At 29.3% G+C, this 22,772-nt stretch overlaps 1 protein-coding gene across 3 annotated transcripts in view; it reads left to right on the top strand.

Moving 5' to 3' along the window:
* The first annotated feature begins 22 nt into the window (after positions 1–22).
* Positions 23–22,772, top strand: part of Orp8 (Oxysterol-binding protein-related protein 8) — a 113,584-nt gene continuing 90,834 nt past the window's right edge. For 2 of the 3 annotated variants that reach the window (XM_067265718.1, XM_067265669.1), the window contains exons 1-2: positions 23–193; positions 16,235–16,274. In XM_067265718.1, the coding sequence (XP_067121819.1) occupies positions 182–193; positions 16,235–16,274 (52 nt within the window). In that variant the 5' untranslated portion in view covers positions 23–181. The remainder of the gene's footprint in view (positions 194–16,234; positions 16,275–22,772) is intronic. The other variant, XM_067265959.1, reaches the window with a different exon arrangement.

Here is a 22,772-nt window from a genome sequence, read left to right as displayed (position 1 = left end):
GTGAGATGGCGCAGCGTAAGGATTGGCAGAGGGCCAATTAAAGAAGACTGCAAACGTCGAAGATTGGCAGACGCCGGACCGTGCGTTATCTACGTTTGATGTGTGTCGATAAGGCGTCTTCATTCAAAAATTCACAATTGAGATGCTTGAATGAAGCTAAGGACGATCATAAACGAAAAAAATGGAAACGGATGTAAGTTACGTCCTCGTTTCTCATACCCGATAGACCATTTTCTGTTTTAGAATTGTTGATAAATATTTGATTCCACGATTTGTTTATATCTTCGTTGGCTCTCAATGAAACTGTTTGTTCTTTATTCGCTGGAAATTAAATGAAAATATTCCCTAATAATTAATCGAACCGTCGTATTTTAACTCTTACTCCCTAAATTAATTAACACTTTATAAATTATAAATATTTGAAAATAATTTTTCTGTGTAAATTGTTATCTTAAAACTATTTAATGAATACATTTACAATTTGAAAACATTATTTCATTAATATTTAAAAAAAGAAGTTAATTTCTTGTAAAATTTAACTTGATCAAAGGTAAATTACACTTTGATAATGACTTTGGTAATGTGTCATTATAAAAAACAAAAATAAAGATATGTGAAGAGATTAGTTTGCTTACGTGTGATGAAACTGTTTGTGAATTATATAATTACCATATAATTAGAAATTTTGTAGAAGTTTTGTAGACGTAAAATCAAAAATTAATTACGTAACGTCTTCGTCCGTTGTAATTAATTTTTATTTTATGTCGTATAATTTGTTGCTCGTGTGACTGAGTCGGTAAAAAAAGTATCTATTGTATTTTTTTATCGCTTTGGTCCACCCGTATGGATGCCGGGTGTCGAAGAATAAATTGTTGGTTACGGCATCGGAATCGTATGTTTAAAGTTATTGATGATATTGTGACTGCCCGCTATCAATAGATACTAAAAATGTATTAATTATCTAAGTGATTGATCATATGCTTGACGATAAAAAAGAAATTGCATCTTCAAGGCTATCTTAACCTAAATACGCAAAGACACGATATATATTTTGAAGATATATAAATTGGTATAAAAAGAGTTGGTAAAAACAGAAGATAAAAAAGTTGATATAAAAAAGAATGCATTATGCTCTTTACAAAAAGAGTGTAATGTGTTCTTTGGTAAAATTATGTCAATAATTATATTAATAATGATTGTCGTTTGATACAAAATCAGATGTGATATTTATAACTTTGTTTTATGTTTAGCGGTGTGGAAAATCGTTGCGAATAGTATGGATTTAGAACCGACTCCTGTTAATGTTTGGTCATATTAAATTCATTTTGTTAGTCAAGTTACATGTGCATCTGTTATTAACCAATGTTTATATATACATAAACAATTAATCTGAAGTGTAACTGGAGGTTTTAATAAGAATTTAAATAATAGTTTAGTCTTTAAAATTTCTAAATGTGAAAAACCGAAATCATTTTTTATTTGGCAACGTTTCTAGCCGTTTTATTTTCTGTTAATAATAATGTAAACTTTGGCAAAAAAATCCTTATAGGGAAAAAAAATAAATGATTAAATAACTTCAATAACTAACCTTAACCTTAGCTATTGAAATCTTATTGAAATGTTAAAAAACAAAATAAGAATAGAGAAATATTTAAATTTAGAAATGCAATATGTATTATTTGTTTTCTGATAAACAATATAGATAAATGTGAACAGCAGGTCACTTATTAAGTGCTACAGATGCTATTTAAAAGACTCATTTTGTGTTTGTTCAGATGACAATTGAATTTTACTTTCATATCTTCTTTCAAAAATAAAATCATAATATTAAAGTTTTAATCTCTTTTAGTAGGAATTGTGATAAAGAAAAAAAAATGAAATGTAAAGTTTTTAATATGACAAATATTGAATACTCATACAATGTCATATTCTGTAGTAGATTATGAGAGATATTGACGTGAAGGTTAAGCAGCTTATAAGACTTATAATAGTAAAAATAGAATATGGTGACAGTGTGATTAGTCAACTGAACTTGTTTAAATTTCTGATAGATTGTAATATTATATGTTACTTTTTAAGTTATGAAAAATAAATCAGGTCAGTATTTAAGATTGCTGACTATTTTATACTTACAGAGTAAGTATGAAATAACAATCTTATATTGTATTTCCTTGAGATATCACAATATGATATTTTTTTTCTATTATTTTAAAAACACAAAACATTAAAATTTACAACATATTAAATAGTGATGAATATTTTCAAATTAAGATAATAGATTCTTCTTTACACTATCAAATATTCAAAGTTTTTTAATATATTTTTAAAAATCAATTTGGCTTTATCTTAAAAATATGTCGGCATTAAATCAATTTGACGTTATGTGATGAAATAATGTTTTCATACAGTATAATATAATATGACTGAATATATTGTTAAATCAATAATTAAACATTACTTATAATTATTGATTCTTAAGATACAATACATAAGCAATTATTTTTTTATAAATATATAAAAGTGAGAATTCATTAAATTGATATCAAAATAAAAATGAAAATTTGAGTCAAATCTAACATGCTTTATGGTACAATTATTTATTCTGATTAAAGAGAGATTCAAAAAAGTTATAAATTTTGTTACTGAATTTTAGTTTGAAGAGGAGTGCTAAATTTATGGAAATTTGTCTCAACATTCAAAATTTTGTTCTATTTTAATGGAACAAAAATTTCAGTCAGTTGCTTATTTACCTTGGGATACTCTATTTTTACTATCAACTTACTGTATATTTCCAGGTGAATATCATGAAGTTATCATGCTGTTTAATTATCATCAACCTACAAATTCCTATTCTAGAAAATATTTCTGAAAGAATAATAAATGCTAGTTTTTGCATGAAGAAAGTGGAACTATTTTATAGGAAACATTCACAAACACCAAAACTCCAGTTTGAAAACATAAATTTAATGCAATACAAATGTTTTTGATTGCCTTAAGCAATCATCATCAGGTTACAGAAGTGTTCTAAATAAGAACATAAATTTGGAATAAACGATTTTAAAAAGTTGGAATGATGTCTGGTTGAAAACTGACTTCAAATAATGATGCCCATGCTTTTGGAGTTTATTGTTATCCTCAAAATTGATTCTTGTTCTCTCCCTGTAAGCCTTGTAAATTTCTAATTTTAATGTTTATTGGGATCTTTTCTATAATATAATCTAGTTATTAAGTTGTTTTATTTTCAGTGAAATTTTTTTCTCTAATGAATAAATTCACAAACTATTGTAATAATATTTATATCCAGTTTGTTATTGGATTATGTTCATATGATATTACATGTAATAATGAGTTTAGACAAGGAAATTATCAGAATTTCATGGTTTCTTTAATCTCTTCATTTACCAAATTTGGCATGTTTGTTTGATTTAATCCTAACTAGTAAAATGTCTTGTGTAGTTTTCCCCTTCTTTTCAAAATTCTTATTTCTAAAAAATTTGATTTTATATATTTGATTATGAAGGGTTTCATCTGAGTTTGCAATATGAATGCTTTTGGAAGAAGAATTCTGATTTCAAGATCATGAACAAATTATACAAAGATGATGCTGTTATTGAGAAAAGGTTATTACAAAATTCTTGTATTGAATAAAGATATCTTGCATATAAATTTCAATGTCTACATAAAATATATTCTACAGCTGATACTTCTTTTAAACATACAAACAAATATTGCACTGACCTTTAGCATATTTCCAGCAATTCGTTATTATTATAATAAATTGCTGGAAATGTGCTAAAGGTCAGTGCAATATTTGTGTGTGTTCAATGTCTACATTATTGTTTTAGAATGTTAAAATATTTTGCATAACCATCCCAGTTTCCTTCTTAATATATCAAATTAACAAAATAATCCCCCTCTCATCTTGTTCCTTTCTTTTTCTTGTTGAAATCTTTTGATTTGAATGTCTCAGTTCTGATGCTACAAAATTAGCATTGGAAATTTTAGTCATTTAAACATTTTCTTATTGGTATTACATCCAGCTTTTTTATTTTTCATTAGAAGCTTTAAATTCATCTTGCATCAAATATATGCATATTACTTACCAAGTTTTCATTTCTAATTATTCTTATATTTATATCTGAGGTTCAAATAAATATATGTTTTAACATATGTGATAAAATTCTGAAAAAAGTACCTTAAGCTAGAAAAGTTAATTTTGCTGTAGAACAAAAAATTGCAATCTAAATATGGTTGAAATTGTTGATTTTTAGGTTTCAGTAAATATTTCTAGTAATATTTGGCAACATTTAGAGTATGTATAAACATCCTCTTATATACTCCTTTTTAGTGTATAGAATAAGATATACTCAAAAAATAAAAATTGATTTTTTTCAACTAAGGTACCTTTGATTATTACTTTTATGTTTCTATCAATATATAGTTGTCTTTTGAAGGAACATGCTGATGGGAAGCAGCAGCTGCTTTCATTTAAATTTTCTAAATGTAGTTGTTTGTGGTGATAAAATATTGTCAAGTCTTTTAAATTTTATTGCACATATCAGATTATTATTATATTTGTAAAAGAAGTTTGTAGATGTTTGGATTTGTGCATAATACATTGCCTACTTAATATCATAACTTTGTTTAAATTCTGATGTTGAAAACAAATAAATTCTTCCAGATCATAACTAATACTGTTGACTGTCCATTAATTAGTCTTTGATGCTCCTCTTTTCTAAGTTCTCAAATCCTATGTGACAAATTTTCTTGGCTTACTCTTATTTTTGCAATTGTTTTCTTATGCTGGTATATCTGGAATGCTAATCCAATCTCCCGAAAAACCTTGTAACCGGTGCAGTCCAAGTTGTTACGCAAACGTTTTCGGACCCTCACTAGGTCCTTCTTCAAGCGAAATTTTCTTTTTCGACTGTTCCATCGAATACTATCCTCCCAACGGATAAAAATTCGAATTGTTCGAATTCCGAATCTAAGGAAACCGCGTGCTATCCAATATTCCAAAGTTTTCGTCCGACAATCACGTGCTTATCTTCGTGACGTAATCATCCAACGTCAGTCTGATCGTAACTTTTTTGATGCGACTTCTCCTTAAGGGCCCTTGTTTTATTCATTTGGCCCTCATTGTTTTGAACCGTTGTCTTGAATTAGAGCCTGCCACGCTAAAGATAGCTTCATCTCGTCCTTCGAATTGATTGGTTGGGAGTACTCGAAGGCTTTACAAATCTCCATTTGCTCCAACCATCTGAGGTGGTCCGTGTGGCGAGTGGTGGTGATGAGTTTTGCATTCGCGAAGTCCGCAGATATTTCCGGGTCCGAGGCGTAAATCGCAAGTGCGGTGCTTTTTCTGTTAGCCCCAATGTCTTGCTGATGTTCCTTCCATCTAATCTCCACTGATCGTTTCGTGGCGCCGATGTACATTAAATTTCTATCAAATCTATGGTCCTTTAAAGGGACCGCGTACACCCCTGGTAGTTTTCTTCTGTTCGGTTCATCCTTATCATTACGTAGTATTTGAAACATCGACGGGCATCGTCTGTATGCTATGCGTATTCGTTGTTTTTTCGCGATACTTCTATATAATGATGCCAACCTGGGGTTGTAGGTTACTGGTACCATTCGTTGTGTTAGCTCTCCCATGTCGCCGTTGGGGGGTGGCGTCCTACTTGTATCATCTGCATATTGCCTCTCCAATCTCCGAATTAATCGATCAAATCCGTGCTCTTAGCATGGCAGGCTCTAATTCAAGACAATGGTTTCGAAACAAGGAGGGCCAAATGAATAAAACAAGGGCCCTTAAGGAGAAGTCGCATCAAAAAAGTTATGATCAGACTGACGTTGGATGATTACGTCACGAAGATAAGCATGTGATCGTCGGACGAAAACTTTGGAATATTGGATAGCACGCGGTTTCCTTAGATTCGGAATTCGGACGATTCGAATTTTTATCTGTTGGGAGGATAGTATTCGATGGAACGATCGAAAAAGAAAATTTCGCTTGAAGAAGGACCTAGTGAGGGTCCGAAAACGTTTGCGTAACAACTTGGACTGCACCGGTTACAAGGTTTTTCGGGAGATTGGATTAGTATTAACCCGGTGTGTATAGGTGAATTATATCTGGAATGGTTTTTAATTTCTGTTGTCCTTTACAGTCTCAGACTAAAGTTATTCCAGAAGGCATTTATAGATTTGTCTTTGGTGTTTTTAGTACCTATTTTATTAGGAAGAGACTGTCAGCTGTGGCGAAGTCCTTTAAAAACTGATAATGAGGTTAAGGTTGTCCAAGACCTCAATGCTGCAACCCATACATATTGTTCAGTCAACTTTAAAGGATCTGATCTACACTAAGGCTAGATAAAGGATTTAGTATTAGCAGGTTAATAAACAACTTTTACTTATCATTTGCAAACCCATTTGCATCACTTGGGTGTTCTGGAACATTGTCTAGCACAAGTAGGACTTTAAATAAAAACTTCTTTTTATCCAGGTATTCTTTAACTTTGGGAATGAAGCAATGATTTAGTCCAAAAAGAGATACTTTCTCATTCAAGCTTTCTTGCTCCAATTCAATATAAAGACAGCTTATTTTGCTACATTATCTAGGAGCTCCTTGGATTTTGTGCTCAGTGAACTAGAACATGTTTTATCATGTGATTTGTTGTATTGCTACAGAGGTGGAATGTAGTCCCATTCTCTTGCCATTTGTCTAGCATTTTTTCTTTGTTGGTTATGTAGGTGTGCTGAGGCATCTTTGTCCAGAACAATTCTGTCTTATTGGTTTTATAAACCTGTTCAAGTTATATCATCTTCTTTAGTTGCACAGGGAATGCCTTAGAAAGCTTAGTGATTGGCTGAAGTAGACTTCCTTATAATCTTAACATTGCTCTATGAATAACACCTTTTGAACTGTTTTGTTTCTATGTTGTCTACTTGGACCTTGTTTAATAATAGGACTTATACTGGTGTAGTTTCTGATTAAGCAAAGAGAGGAAAACTTAGTCAAAAGTCAAAACAAAATATCTTTATTTTCACCTGTACACTTTTTTTTCTGTGTTTCAGACCTGAAGACTCCTCTTTGGCAGGTTTACATTCTATAAGGTCACAGGTCTGAAACACACAAAAAGAGTATACAGATGAAAATAAACACATTTTGTTTTGACTTTTGACTAAGATTTCCTCTTTGCTAATCAGAAACTATACTAGGTCCTATTAATAAACAAAGTCCAAGTAGACACTGTTTTATTTTTCATTTCTATTGGGTTGTTTGGAAAGTAATTTCGTTTTTTTATTACTAGAGGAATTAGATGTATTTTTACCAGCCAATTTTATTTTAAACCACATTTTCATTATATACTTCGACAGCTGACATTTTAAGGCTTATTTGTAAAAAATTTTGTTTGATTCTGTACAATTGTTTTTTTTCGGTGACCTATCAAATATGGAAAATTGAAAGCATCATTTTCGGCATATTTTGCTTTTTTATAACTAAAAAATCAAAATGCTGTTCAAACAAGAAAAAAATTGTGATATGTGTTTGGAGAAGATGTGTTGAGAGAAAGACAGTGCCAAAACTGGTTTACAAAATTGCGTTCTGGCAATTTTAATATCGAAGATACACCACATTCTGGATGGCCATTTGAAGCCAATGAAAACAAAATAAAGATACTGATTGAAGCAATCTGCCGTATAACAACACATGAAATCACTAAGAGATTAAATCTGTTAAATTGAACCTTTTATTATTACTTAAAACGAATTGGTTTCGTTTCAAAGCTCGATATATGGGTTCCACATTATTAATGAGAGATGCTCTCTATGGTTGGATTTTAAAGAAATTTTTTTTTGAGCTTTTACCAGACAATTTAACAATTGATTCGAAAGTGTACTGCCATCGAGTAAACAAATTGAGTAATATCATCGAACAGAAAAGGCCAGAATTGATCAACAAACAAAGTGTAGTGTTTTACCACGATAATGCCAAATTTCACATAAGTTTGGTAACTCGTCAGAAACTGTTATAGCTTAGATGGGATGTGTTATCACACCAACCATATTCGCCAGATCGGGCACACTCAGATTATTACTTGTTCCGGTCTATACAAATTTTTTTAACTGTAAGACATTTACTTGAAATGACAATGTCAAAAATCACTTGGATCAGTTTTTTGTAAACAACGATCAAAATTTTTATGAATGTGAAATCATGCTACTACCAGAAACAATGACAACAAGTATTTGACCAAAGTGGTCAATATATAATTCAATAAAATATTTATTTATTATAAGAATATTGCATTTATTTTTCTATGGAAAAAACGAAATTACTTTCCGAACAACCCAATATATTAAGGACATAGAGGTGAAAAGAATTAACATTTTTTCAAGTTCTGAAACCAGCCTTTTCTGGCAAAAACATAGTGTCTATAATGCTATTGTCTGAGAGAGTCTGTTGCTTAAGTCTGTTGTAAAATATGAGTGCTTGGCAAAAATCATAGTATAATATAGGCAGGTTTTTCTTACATTGATCTTCAATCTTAAATGAACAATGCACGAGAATGTGCTGCTATTTTTGATATCACTTTTCCACACACATATTTAGCAGTGTGAATTCCATCAGTTTGCATTGTTTCTCTAAGCTCAGTTTCTTGTGATTTTTTTTTTTTATGTATCATTGATGATTTTGTTCACACCAAATATGTGAGCCATGGTTGCACATAATAGACATTCTTGACATTTTAGCTAGATGCTTTCTCATCACTTTTCTGACCTTATATCTTTCTTTATCACTAGATATATTTTTAGAATCAATGGTACTTACTTAAGCATAATGATTTTATGCACAAGCAACTGAACTAAAGACACAACAGAAACCATTTGTATTTGGTTTCAGGTTTGTTAGTGCCAAAAATTTCACTTTTAGTTTACATAATTTTTATAATATACACTATATAGCCAAAAGTTATGGGACATTCACATTCATTTGATTAGAAAGAACTTGCCTGAAACAATGTGACAGTATGCAAAGTAGGGCATGATGATTAAGACACATGTAGTTGCATCATATGCATATTTTCCTCCAACATGGTGTGAAGAAGAGAGTTGGATGTGTTCATGAGAGGAATGGGTGTCTGAAATTTGGACATTCTGTAAGGGAGATTTTGCAGCAGTTAGAAATTCCAACATCCACTGTCAGCAATGTGATAGTGAAATGGAAACGAAAGGAAACCACTGACCCAATCCTGCTCTGGTAGACTCGGAATATTGTCTGAATTGAACTGCCAAACACAGACGTGTTGTGTGAGCTAATTCTCAATCAACCTTGACTACGATTACTGAGGATTTTCGTGACAGGTCTATCTGTTGGGAAATGATAAGATTTGGATTTCATGTTTGTGCTGCTGCCCACAAGCCCTTAATCATTTACCCCAATGCAAGATGTCACTTGGAGTGGTGCAAGCAACGTAGTGATTGGACTGTGGAGCAATGGAAACAGGTCCTGTGGAGGGATGAATCATGCTACATGATCTGGCACTTGGATGAACACATGTGGATGTGGCAGATGCCAGATGGACGGCATTTACTGGAGTGAGTTGTGTAAACTGTAAAATTTGGTGGTGGCAGCATCAGGGTCTGGGGCAATTTTTCTTGGTATGGATGTGGGTGACTGGTTTTGATCAAGGGTGTAGTGAATGCCAGTGTTTACCAAGACATTCTTGATGACAACATTCTTCCCACATTATGGCAGCAGTTTGGAACTGGCCCTTTTCTGTTCCTGCACGATAATGTTCCAGCCCATAAAATAAGGTCTCAATGACATGGTTTGAGAAAAATCATGTGGGTATGCTTGACTGGCCTGCTCAGTCTCAATCTCAACTCCATCGACCATCTTCAGGATGAGCTAGGGTGCCAATTGCAATCCAGACCAATTCATCCAACATGATGAACTTCTCATCATGTTAAGGGACAAATGGAGGCTAATTCCACCAGCAGTATACCAAAACTTGGCAGAAAGTCTACCCAGAAGAGTGAATGCTGTTATAGCAGCAAAAGGAGGCCTAACCTCCTATTAAGTACATGGTCTAGACCTTTCAAACCAAAAGAATTAGGTTTCCCATGACTTTTGACTATATAGTGTACATAAATCTTTGTTTTGCTTTCTTTATGTCTCCATTAGAACTTTTTATTTTCATCCTGACAATTTTTTCTCACAGATACAGTATAGTTTCTGATTTTTATATCATTACTTTTGCTCTACAATGAATTTCATAATAAAAATAGCATGAGCATTAATAGTCAGAATTATCTCTGTGCATCCAACATAACCATTCACTTTCTACCAAAACACAAATCTGTGTATGAATCTAACATAAAATAAGACCCAACTGTACTAATATTTGTGAAAATATAAATACACAGGATAAGTCAAAAATTGGATAAAATACAATATTGAAGTTTCAGAAGTAAAACAAGCATTTTTATGTATAATATTTTACATTCTCAATGTTGTTCAAAGTCATATTGATCTTTATTGCAATTTAATTTATTATTAGATTTAAATTACATTCATGAATTGCTTGTCTATTTGAATCTGAAAATTTGATAGAAGATATAAATTTCAAAGATATCTTTATATAAATTTTGTTATTAGGAAAAAAATGTCTCTCTCTCTCTCTTCATGTGCCATATCAGATCACTCTGATGTTGACATCACTAATCCATATTAACCTGCATCAGGTTAGTATGGATTAGTTTGAGCGCCAAGTGATGTCCTGGAGGAAGTTAGTACCAGAGTGGTTCCCCGTTGTCTTCTCTGCATATGCCATGTTACTTACTTCACCAAAAATTAATTTAATGGGAGAGAAATGCCTTCTGGGAGGTCTTTTAAGGATAGCTGGCCCCCTATTCAGGTGTTACAGATGTGGAGAAAACCCAGAAAATTCTACGTGGTCAGCCCATCCAGGCGAGGTGCGAACTCACAATTGAACTCCCAGTGTTCAGGGACAGAACCACTTGGCCACAGTGTGGGCCTTTAGAAAAAAATGTACAAATAACAAAGAGAATTTTTTTCAAACTATATTGTGTTTTTCAAGTTGCATTTTACAAACACTACATATCCCTTATACTTACTCCAGCACATAATGGAAGCACAAATGTTTTCAACCATTCTCAAGTTGCATTTTATTCTTTCTGGTATCAAACCAGTTGAGGAGAATGAGAAAAGTCAAAATACATTTTAGAAATTAAAATATAGTTTTTTTGAAAAATTCATCTTTCTTGTAGACAATTGGAAAGATGTATCAATAATATCAAAACTTTGAGAAACCATTGTATTCAGTCCCCTTCTGTTCCTTCAATACAGTGGAATACTAATGCATCATATGTCCAGTATGTTGGATTTGCATTATCATTTAGTATAAATACTTTATTGTTTTTATGTAATTAATAACTGGATATATACAGGGTGATTCACATGTGATGTTCAGTAGTGTTTTCTTTGAAACTGTTGGAGATGGGACTAATAATCAAGTTTATAGAGCAGATGGGGAGAATTTTTGGTGACCTTGGATGCCCTTGAAAATCAAAATTTATTGCCCCAAAAATGAATCATGTTACAATAGCATCAAAACAGTAACAATTATTTTTTAAATATAGAAATTTTTTTTTAAACTGCTATAATATTTTAAAAATTAATGTTACAGTAAGTATAAGTTACATAAAAAGTATTATTACATATTTTGATCAATACTGATTTATTCTTATGCATTAATTATATGAAGATAACTTTTATTATTTGTTTATGAAAAAGCTTCTAAAATTTGTTTTCACTAGAACTGAATGAGATATTTCAATTGAATGAAAGAAAGACTTAAATTTATTGGTTAAATTAATTAGTCTTTCTTTCATTAATTAAAAAATGCTTTTAATTAAGTTGAAATTTATTTAAATTATTATTTTTATTAAATTTTTATTACTTTTTTTAAGTTTTATATTATATTAATTATGAAAAATGCTTTTTTAGCTTGATTGGGGAAAAAAGTAAAATTCATTATGTTATAGCCAAGGACAGAACTATGGCATCAAATTTCCTTTTAAATTTTTCAGTAGTTTTGAAATGCCCATTTTTTAATTAGAGCAATATGTCATGTTGCTACAAAATTTAATATAATGTATACATAGCACAAAAAATAAATCATTGTTTAAAAATTTGAAACTAAAAATAAAGTTATATGATTAAATTTAATAGCATTTGTAACAAGCCAACAACTACTGGATTATATTGGGCTATTATATTGCAATTATTTCCAGATTATATCACTATTAATAGCCTGATATAATCCGGTAGTTGTTGGCTTGTTATGTATGTACAGTACATTGGGTTTGTGATGTTGGTTTATGTATTAATAGCATTCTCAGTTTAACTTTTAAAGTAAATAGTATTCTAGAAAATCTTGATTCACAAATAATTATTCTGTTTTCTTCATTATTATCACTTGAGGGAAGTCAAAAATATCAGTATTTATAATTTTTTTTTGCAATATGCATGTCTTTTTAGAAACAACTGAATGCAAAGTCCAAATAATATCTAACCTAATATTTTTATCCAATATCTAGCAGAGAGTTTAAAAATTAAAAGTACAATATGGCTATCCCTTACTTAATGAGTTTAATTCATTCCTGAAAATACTGTTGCAGAGCAAAAAGTCATTAAATGAATAAGCAAATTCCATTAAGGTTAAAAGCATTTGTTTTGATATTTTTATTAAATGTTTTCCTTTTGTTACTGGATTATAAAAGTTGGTGTTTGTTCAGCAAATTCCATTAATTTCAATAGGAAAAATTGTAATTCATTCCATTTTGATTGAATATATGCAATCAGTTTTTGCAGATAGAAAAATATAGCAGTTGAGAACAATGAAAATAAGTTTCAGATTGTTGTTTATTACTAATGTTTACAAATGTAAAGCAAATAAATACAGTTTGTTCAAATTGTATTTATTTGCTTTACAGATATAATATAAAATATATAATATAATGAAGGCTTTTTTTTTGTACTCACTAAAAGAAACTTAGAAGATTTTGTAGTGCTCTGTCACTATTTTGTATATGTACATTTTTTTTTTCTTTATTTTTCTCGCGTGTATTGGGATCGGCTCTGCTTGGGAGCCATACGTTGTCGTGTTTTTTTGTGTAAAATACATTGTTGCGTTATTTTTGTGTAAAACTTTCCATTGTCGTGTACCTCTGTTTTCAGCAACCGCTCGTTGGTCTGGGGTGGGTGCGACGCCCTCACGTGACTGGCTAAAGGCCCCGGATGGCGGGGGATATAAAAGGGAGTGTCGAACATGCAGGAGCACTTTTTCGTGGCTTGGGACTTCACCAGGGTCAGAGTGGAAGCATGCTAGTGGACTGATACGAAAGTGAGTAAGCTTGGACAAGGGAGGTAAGCAAGGAAGGATCGAGAGTAGCTGGACTCAGGGTCTTGGGCAAATCCATATGCATCGACAAGGAAAGTCTATCCCGAGCGTAATAATGGTTGTTGAGTGAATTGTGATAAGGGGGATAACCCATAAGAGTGTATAGTACGCCGTTCCCGTTGTAAAGCGCCTTGTTCTGATAGAACAATATTCAACGAAATTTGGTCCGTTCAGCATGTACTCATCAGTGTCACATTCTGTAAATATTACGATTAGGCTAGGTGGGATTTTAGTTTTGTAATTAGTATATTGGTGTTTTGTTTGTTATACAATTTTTTTATATATATAAAGTTAAATAATTCCTTCATAATATTCGTGTGTGTTTTCTTTGTACAACTCTTGCGTTCCCTCACCAATTGTGAGACCGATCTTTACCGGTACCATACTCACTACAATTTTAATGTTATGATTGGTGGTGGTTGATGATAAAGGAGAATGGAGTCATTTTCTAGAAAGTTGTGTAGAATTATGTGATCTATTTTATGATTCCATGTCTAAATTAAATATACTCAATGGTAATTTTCTTTTTTCTTGCTATTATCAACCAAAAAGTTTTGATTATGAAAGGCGTTGATATAACTGTAGAATTGAAAATATTTCTAGGTGAAAGAAATTTAAGATGAAAGTTTGTTTGCTTTGTTGTAGTTTACATTTGTACATCATAATCTCTTTTTTCTTGTGGACACTAAGAAAGCCTTTCATCAGGCTCGTTGTAGGTTAGGCTAGGTCCACAATGGGCTGATCAGATAGTGAGGAATGGACCTGACATATCTGGAAAAGACCACCTTTAAAATTTCCTGGGGTTTTTGACCTGCCAGATTTATTCCTGGAGTCTCCAAAGCAATAGACTGACACCTTAACCATTCGGTCATCTGACTGTCTGTATGTCTTCTTGTAGAGTGCCAAAGCATATGTGAGCATTTTTGAAACTACTGTATAATAATTAGCAATAAAATTATGAACAATGCCTCTTGTCAACATTGTCCATAATTTATCTTAGCAGTGTCCAAATTTTTCTTTGCCTTTTCTTCTTCTTTAACTTTAGTACAGAATGTGTGTGTGTATTCAAGTACACTGAATGTAAGTTCTTCTCTTCGTAGACTGCATTTCTTAATAACTATACACACCCAGAATACCTTGTAAAAGTGCAGCCATATTTGGTAATAAATACGGCTGCACTTTTACAAAGTGTTCTGAGTGTGTAAGTTCTTCATCATTGTATTGCAAATATTCATCCATTTTATTTGCATAAATTTTCTGAAACCTAACTCCTCTTGCCAGAACCAAAATTTTTTTGTTTTGCATCACCCACTTCATTAAATTCTCTAACATCTATGACAAATTGAAAAGTTTTTTTTTTTTTTTTTTTATACAGAATTGTTTGTGGAGTGATTTCCTATTCAAATTGTTGCAAGTTTTCTCATTCTCTTTTCTTCTTTTGCACTATTTTCTTTATTTTTTCAACCTATTTTCAGCTCATTGTTTCAACAGAAAATTCACCTTAAAGATTCATTTATGGAAAAATGAAGAGTAAATATAACACTTTAAAATGTAGAAATTGTGCATAGGCACAACAGACTGAAGAGCATTTTGTTGCCCAGTTTTAGAATAAATTAGTGAATATGTTTTTTTTAATAAAAAGCTTTTTTCACATTAAAAAATATGCAAGGAGGCTAAAATGTCTTCATTTTTTGCCATGTCCAATCACCAGGAACTAGAGTCTTCTACCTTGGAATAAAAGATTGCAGAGACAACCTTTTATTATTCTCCTCTATGCCTTTTATTAGAGGTTTACAGTTTTCCATTGCAGAGACAATATTTTATTAGAGGTTATGCTTCTAATAAAAGGTTCTCTCTGCAATGGAAGACTGTAGTTATTGTTGATTGATGTGGTGAAAAATGAAGATATTTTTCTCTCCTCAATGTATTTTTTTCATGTGTAAAAATTGTCAGCCAATTTTTAAAATAAAGAAAAGCCTTTTGGCTTAAAAAATGTTGCTATACTGAAAAATGGAGTTATTGCCCAAAAAGTGGGTATAACTTTTCAAAAACCATTACAGCAAAAAGTCATTGTGCAGTTGTTAAGTGAGGGATAGGTATAGTTGAAAAAGTTTATAAATTCTTTCTGAACTTAAAGGTTTGATATTTATTTATTTAAATAGATATTTGATAGATATTTGACTAAGTCAAATTCCAATAAGCCCTAAATCAAATGTGTGATAATTTAAAATGATTGCATTTTAGCTTAAAAAAATTTCACATTTTATGTGGATGAAGGTAACATCAATTTTTTCCATGTATTTATTTACATGATTTATGTTAAAGAAATTAATTAAAATTATAAACTGAATAGAAAAAATATTTTGGTTCAAAATAGATGTTGCTTACTTTCTGATTACAATTGGTAGTTTTAAAATATTAAAAATATTTTTTGAAATTAAAATATAAAACTTAATAAATAGTAATTTTATTTAAATATTTTTAAGATATCTGAATTTATTTATTTATTATTAGAGAAATATATTAGATTATTATTGGATAAATTAAATTATTTTATAATTTTTAAGAGCAATGTTTTATCTGAATTTAATATTTTAAAAAAGTTTGTTTTAATTCGAGTTTCTATAAAAGTTTGAGAAAAATGACCGTAACATATTAAACTAATAAAACATTGTTATTAAAGCTCTGATTTGTTTTTTAATTTTTTGTATTTTAATTTTGTTTTCAATGTATATTTTTTGTAGAGAATCACAAAAGTCATGCGTTCCATTAGTTCTCCTCCAGGTCAGTAATTAATTTAATTTAGTAATTTAAATGCCAAATTATTAAATTATTTTTTGCCACTGTATCATTAATCACATCTAAAATTCTGTCTATTGTTAATAATATTACATAAAAATATTTAAATCAAAATTTAAAAATTTAAAATAAAACGTACCTTAAGTTTTATAAATTAATATTGTATGAAAATATGAAGCCTAAAATGGTGAAGGAAGCTAAGAAATGGTAAGTAGCGAGGTTGAGGCAGACATTTTCAACACGAAGTGTGAATGTTGGATGTTCAGTGCCACCTTCGTGTAAGCGTAAAAGTTTGACAATGGCATTTGGAACGTCGAGCATGATTCCACTGATGTTCTAATGCCATTTTTAAACTTCTAGGCTTACAGGAAGGCAGCTCTGAATGTCCGACGTTCATGTTTTGCATTGAAAATGTCAGCCTCAACCTTGCTAATATTGTAATCAAGGTTAACAAAATTAACAGACAGAAGTATATTATAGATGTAATACAATTATACAGTTACATTTTTAATTAAATTAAAACTTTTAATTGATTAAAATTATTAACTGCATTAGTTTAATATTTATGTTAAAAGTTTATACACATTTTGTCAGAAGAGTTTAAGATATTGCTTCTTGTTTGTGACATCATAATTTTAATTTTCACTTTGTGCATGGATGTCTATATCACTTTTTAACAGAGATTGTGATTTAGGTGGAGTATCTGTTGGTGCAAGGATATATAACATTGCACTTAACTAAATTAAAAACTAATAAAATAGCAAACATACAATGACATATACATGATTTAAAAATTACACAAGGGATTTATTAAGTATGATATATATTCCTGAAACTTTTAACTTAATATGGTACTGTACAATAACAATAATGATGGGTGCTGACTACATAAAAAGCGTTAACGCCATGGTTAACTAGTATAAAAGGCAATGTAATTTAACTACTAGTTAATTATGTAGATACTTTGTTTATATAAAAAGTAGTTTAAACTTCTCACAAATAGAAAAACAAAACACTAGATTGCATTAACATAACAGTTCTGTTTTCATTTCATCCTTATTATTTAGCACTTTTATAGTTTTTCATTCTGAGAAAGCAGTTAAAAAAAAGTTTTTCAGATTTTCATCCAACATTCTGTATCATCTAGGTCAGTAATTCTCCATCTTTCTGAGGCCATGGAGTATCATTCATATACTTTTTATTATATGGAGCATTAGCATCAATGTATTCGAAAATCAAAAAGCAATTCCATGTTTACTATTCTCATGAAACAATAAAGCAATGATCTAATAAACTTTATTGTATTGAATAAACTGGCAAATATATAACTATGAATAGAATAATATATTGTACTACATTGGAATAAACTTGCATTAAAAACTTAAAAAAAAATTTTTTTCATGGAACATGCAAGACAAGTTTACAGAATACCTATGTTTCAGGGACACATGAGTTGAGAACTGCTGGTATGATTTGAAACTTGTCCCCACAAGCAGAGTTGTCAAGAGGGGAGCTGGGGATTTTTCCTCAGACCCATAGTAATTCCTATTTGTATAAATTAATGTTTTTACTAAAAAAGAAAATAAAATCATTTAAAATAAGTACACCTATCCCTCGTTTTACACGGTACTTCTTTTACACGTTTTCGCTTTTACACGGTTTAAAAAATAAATGTAGAAAATAAACTGAGAATAGAGAGACTGAGAGTAATAGAGAAGTAGAGTAGAGTAATTTAAGAAGTAGAGTAATAAGTTATAACTCAATGCAAGTAAACAAAATAAAAGTATACTTACATAATTTATTTTCTTCTGCATTTATTTGGTAAAACCTAATTGGTTGTTTTTGTTAAATTTAAACTTCTTTAAATTAGCAATATAAAAATTTCAAATGCTACAATTTCTTTAGTTGAATCTAAACATGTAGTTAAATAGTAGTTTAATTTCTAAATCAGAACAGTATTTGTACCTAGTACAGTATTTAACCAACTACTGCCTATCTCTAATCTTTGGCATTCATATATAAAAAGATGTAAAGACATTTAATTGAAAAATATATAAATACCAAATGTATATTTTGAATTATTAATGGATATAATTTTATTTTGGAATATATATATATATTAAATGTTTAAAATAATTGAAAAGCTTTATTTTTTCAAGTTAATTTTATTACTTGGGAATAAGATATTATCAGAAATGTCTTTAAAAATAGTTAATAGTAAAAATCTTATTTGGCTTACAATAATTTTAAAACAATTACAGTAATGTGTTTCCCTTTCACATTGCAAACACATTTTAATCAGAAATTAAATTAATTTTAGTAGTCAAACATTATGTAATTCTTATGGAAAATAAGAATTTCATTACAAATTTTATGCTAATGCTTTTTATGATTTACTCTTAAATTTTAAGATATAAGGAGAAAAATAATATTGAACACTTGATCAAGAAGGATTGAAAGTTATCCATCTTAATATTTTAGAAAAGATTTTGTAACTTAACTATTACAACTCCATAAGACATCTGGTATGACTATTGAGCTGAAATGCTTTATAGTTATAAGTATATTTGTATTTTACAAAAATTGCTGTTTTTTATAATAATTCTGGTTCTTTTGATATCTTATTACAGAATACTGAAATTAAATTTATTAATGAAATTAAATGTTTTTAAAGATTTTTTTTTTCATCTCCAATATATTCTCATAATTTATTACTAAGCAACAAACATTGAACAAAATAGTTATAGAATATTTTGTAATAAACAATTACAGAACAAATGATTAATTTAATTTGTAGAATTTTTTACTATTTATTTATCATTATATAATTATTTTTTAAAAATAAAATTTAAGACTTGCATAAAATAAATATTTTTTTAATGCTACAAAAAATAAACAAGTGAAAAATATAATTTATAAAAGAATTTTTTTAGAAAAAAATAAACTGAAAAATTGTGTTTAATTTTTATTAAACTTCTTTAAAAAAACAAGATCTTATTCAACTGGTCATAATAAATCATTTGTTGCTTCTGTAGATTTAATTTGAGTATTTGATAAATACAAAGCTTATAATTATTAATATAGTGATTTGGAACTTAATGAAAAATATAAATGAAAATAAAATTAAATTGTTATTTTCATTATGAAAAGAAAAATTGCCCATTAAAAATGAATTTGAATCTTATACCTTTAATAGAAGTGTACATGTTGACATTTCATTTATTGATCACAAATATCAATTTTCCAGTTTTCTGACACATAATGCTTTATATATGCAGCATAAAATGATATATTACACAAATTATGTTAATTCATGGGTTAAAGCTAATTTTAATTACAGATATTTAATATTAAACTATTTTAAAGCTTATTTTTAAAATTGAGAATATATTATTAGTCTTATAGTAACATTTTTAAAGTATTTTTATTAGTTATTATGAAGTGCATTTTAAGTTTATTAAACAATGAAGTAACTATAAAATAGAAGATATAAATGAATAAAAATAATTTATTTATTTATTTGCAAATTAAACAATTATAATACTATGGAGATGTGTAAGTGGGGTACTTAATAAATTCTAATATTGAGCCAGAATTAATAATTTCATATTATTCAAGATGTCTTTGGCAAATACAATACACTTTCTTCTTTATATATTTCATAACAAAGTTTGTTTTTCTATACATTTGGATGTGGTTTGAGCAAATTCAATGAAACTGTTGGGGGGACTTTACTCTCATCTGGGAGAAGGCCAAGACTACTTTTGGTTGAATTATCTACCCATGCCCACAACAGGCCCATCTTTTTGTCTGACCTGTGGAACAGAGGCATTTGAATGGGAAACTTATTTAATACAAAAGTTACCAAATAGTGCAACAAAATTTTTTTGGGGAGGGGGCTGGAGTTTCTAGGCTGCCTAATTTATATATTTGGTCCATTTTTCTCGAAATTTGATCGATTTGCCGATTATCATCCGATATTTGGCTGTAAACAGAGTTAAGGTAGAAAAAAATATGATGTTTCTAATTAACTTCTCATGCAGGCGGAAGTCAACGACTGTTTTTTGTCCAAACATATCAATTCCTTTATACCCGACTAATTCAGTACTATTCAAGTATCACATTATTAGCTAGCAGAAAACATGTAATCTGGGTTTACCAGGGTGCCTAGCGTAAATCTTTGGTTCGTTAGCTTCGAAATCTGATTGTTCATTTGTTTTTATTTTTGTTAAGTGAATTTAAATCGATTTGAATTTTTCTTCTTCAAAATAACTTTTTGTCGTTTTTGTTAACTTTTTTCATATAAGTTAATTAATATTTTGTGATAAACGTGACAACGGCAGGTTGAAATAACCAAACTCGAAATAGCGTTTTCATTTTAATGTTGTTTGTTCTCACTTTTCTGCTCTGGCATATTTGCTAGTAGGCTATTTTAGTAGTCGCCAGTATTAATAAAATATGTTTTTAAAAATTTTATTAGTCAAAAGTATGTAGACCTAAATAGATATTTTCTTCACTTATGTTTGTAATTTTAATTTCAAATTCCTTTCTTTTGTATATATTTTCTTTTTTCGAATATACGTTTGCTTGTTTTTGTTTGGTATATACTATGGTGCAAAGCAAAATGAACGGTCAAAGCGTAATATCAACATTTAGCAATAATATATTTTTATTAAAAAACATTTATTATCGATTATATCTAATTAATATTATAATAACGAAAAAGAAGGATGAATGAATAAGAGAGTGACAATAAAGAAAACATTTCATATCAACTGACAGTAGTCTATGTGGAACAGCTGCCATAATCACGTGATTTGTTATGATGTAAGATCACCTGTATAGTAACAAATACAGTATATAAGTATTGCAGTAAACAAACACGATGGTGACGCAAGAGGCTGTGTGGAATACGAATTACGCTTGGTCCGAATTTTCACATTAAATTTTGGAAATGAATATTAAATTAATAAATTTACTTGCTTTTAAATCTTGGTTAAACATCGTATAATTTTTTAAAGTTTTTTTAAAAAATTTATATGTTAATTCCAATCAGAATCAGATAAATAAAAAGCATTTTTCCGTTTATTTTAAGGAAAAGTATTGTACTGCACGTGGAAATTTTAAACCCACTTTAGTAATTTGTAATTCGACTATTTTAGTACTAAAAGGAAAATGACATAAATAAGCACAAAAAAATTATAAAAGGGGAAAAATATTTATTGATAATTTTATGGTACAAATGGTTTATAGCAATTTTTATGTAAAAATTTCAAACATAAAAGTGCTTCAAATATATCAGTAGTGTTTCTCAAATGCTCTGTCTTATTTTTACACAAATTGCACATACACGATAATAGAGAAAAGATGATAACCATATTTAGAATCTGAATAGAAACTAAAAGATCTACCCAGAAACTCAATTTTGAAGCATATTTTTAAGTTTTTATATATTACTATGTATAATGACAAATAAGCGTTGTGAAGGATATGAATAATGTATTTGATGTTGATATCAAAATTATGAAGAATTTTTTTGTTCATTTAAAAAGATAAAGATTAAATGAGATTCTAAAACAATCAAAAAAGTATATGTAAAACTAAAATTAAAAATTAATATTTTTTAGTATATTAAGAACAGGCAAATGTGTTTCAAAAAAATTACTTATCTAGAAAATAAAGATAAAACGTTAAAATTTTAAATAATTCATCAAAAAATTTATAGGCTATATAATCTGTTCTGCTTACTAAACTGATTTTTTGTAATCTGTTTAAAATATCGATTTCTACATTTACCAAATAAATATTGTTTAATATAAATCATTTATATTAAGATTGAAATTAAGATTTTAATTATTTTTAAAACAGAATACTTAACGTGCGTAGGCCTAGAAAGTAAGTTAATTTAATGTATATCAGAAGTTGATAAAATTATATTTTTTCTAAAAACACAAATGCAGCATTAAGAACACGATTTGCATTAGATTATTTAACAAAATATAACTTTGCCGCAAAATGTAAGTTACTTAAAATGAATGCTAGTAGGAAAGACCAATGGAAGAAACTGTGTTAGATCTAGAATCAAATCATATCATGTGAATGCTAATTACTATTTTATGAAAAATGTTAATCGCGTAAAAATAGATAATGCTATATGAATACACATTTAATTACAAACTAAATGTGTATTCATATAGTTCGTACAATATTTGAAATTGGAACAGATAAAGTTAAAATTTCCGAAAGTTACGGACTACTGATTTTAATTACGTAACTGATCTTACATATCTCACGAGGACATCTTAGGGAAAATTGGAGATAAGGAGATATAAAAATACACGTGTATTATTTGCATACGATACAGTATAAACAACAGATGTTACAATAGCAACAATATAAAAGTGAACCTGACAACGTGGCATGCGTGATTCCTGTCGCCGAGAAAATAAACAATTATAATTAAACTTAGCATAAACTGTTAGG

This window comes from Centruroides vittatus, unplaced genomic scaffold (genome assembly GCF_030686945.1).
Source record: "Centruroides vittatus isolate TY-2023 unplaced genomic scaffold, ASM3068694v2 contig_10, whole genome shotgun sequence".
Classification (NCBI taxonomy): domain Eukaryota; kingdom Metazoa; phylum Arthropoda; class Arachnida; order Scorpiones; family Buthidae; genus Centruroides; species Centruroides vittatus.
This window is presented reverse-complemented; position numbering and strand designations above follow the sequence as displayed.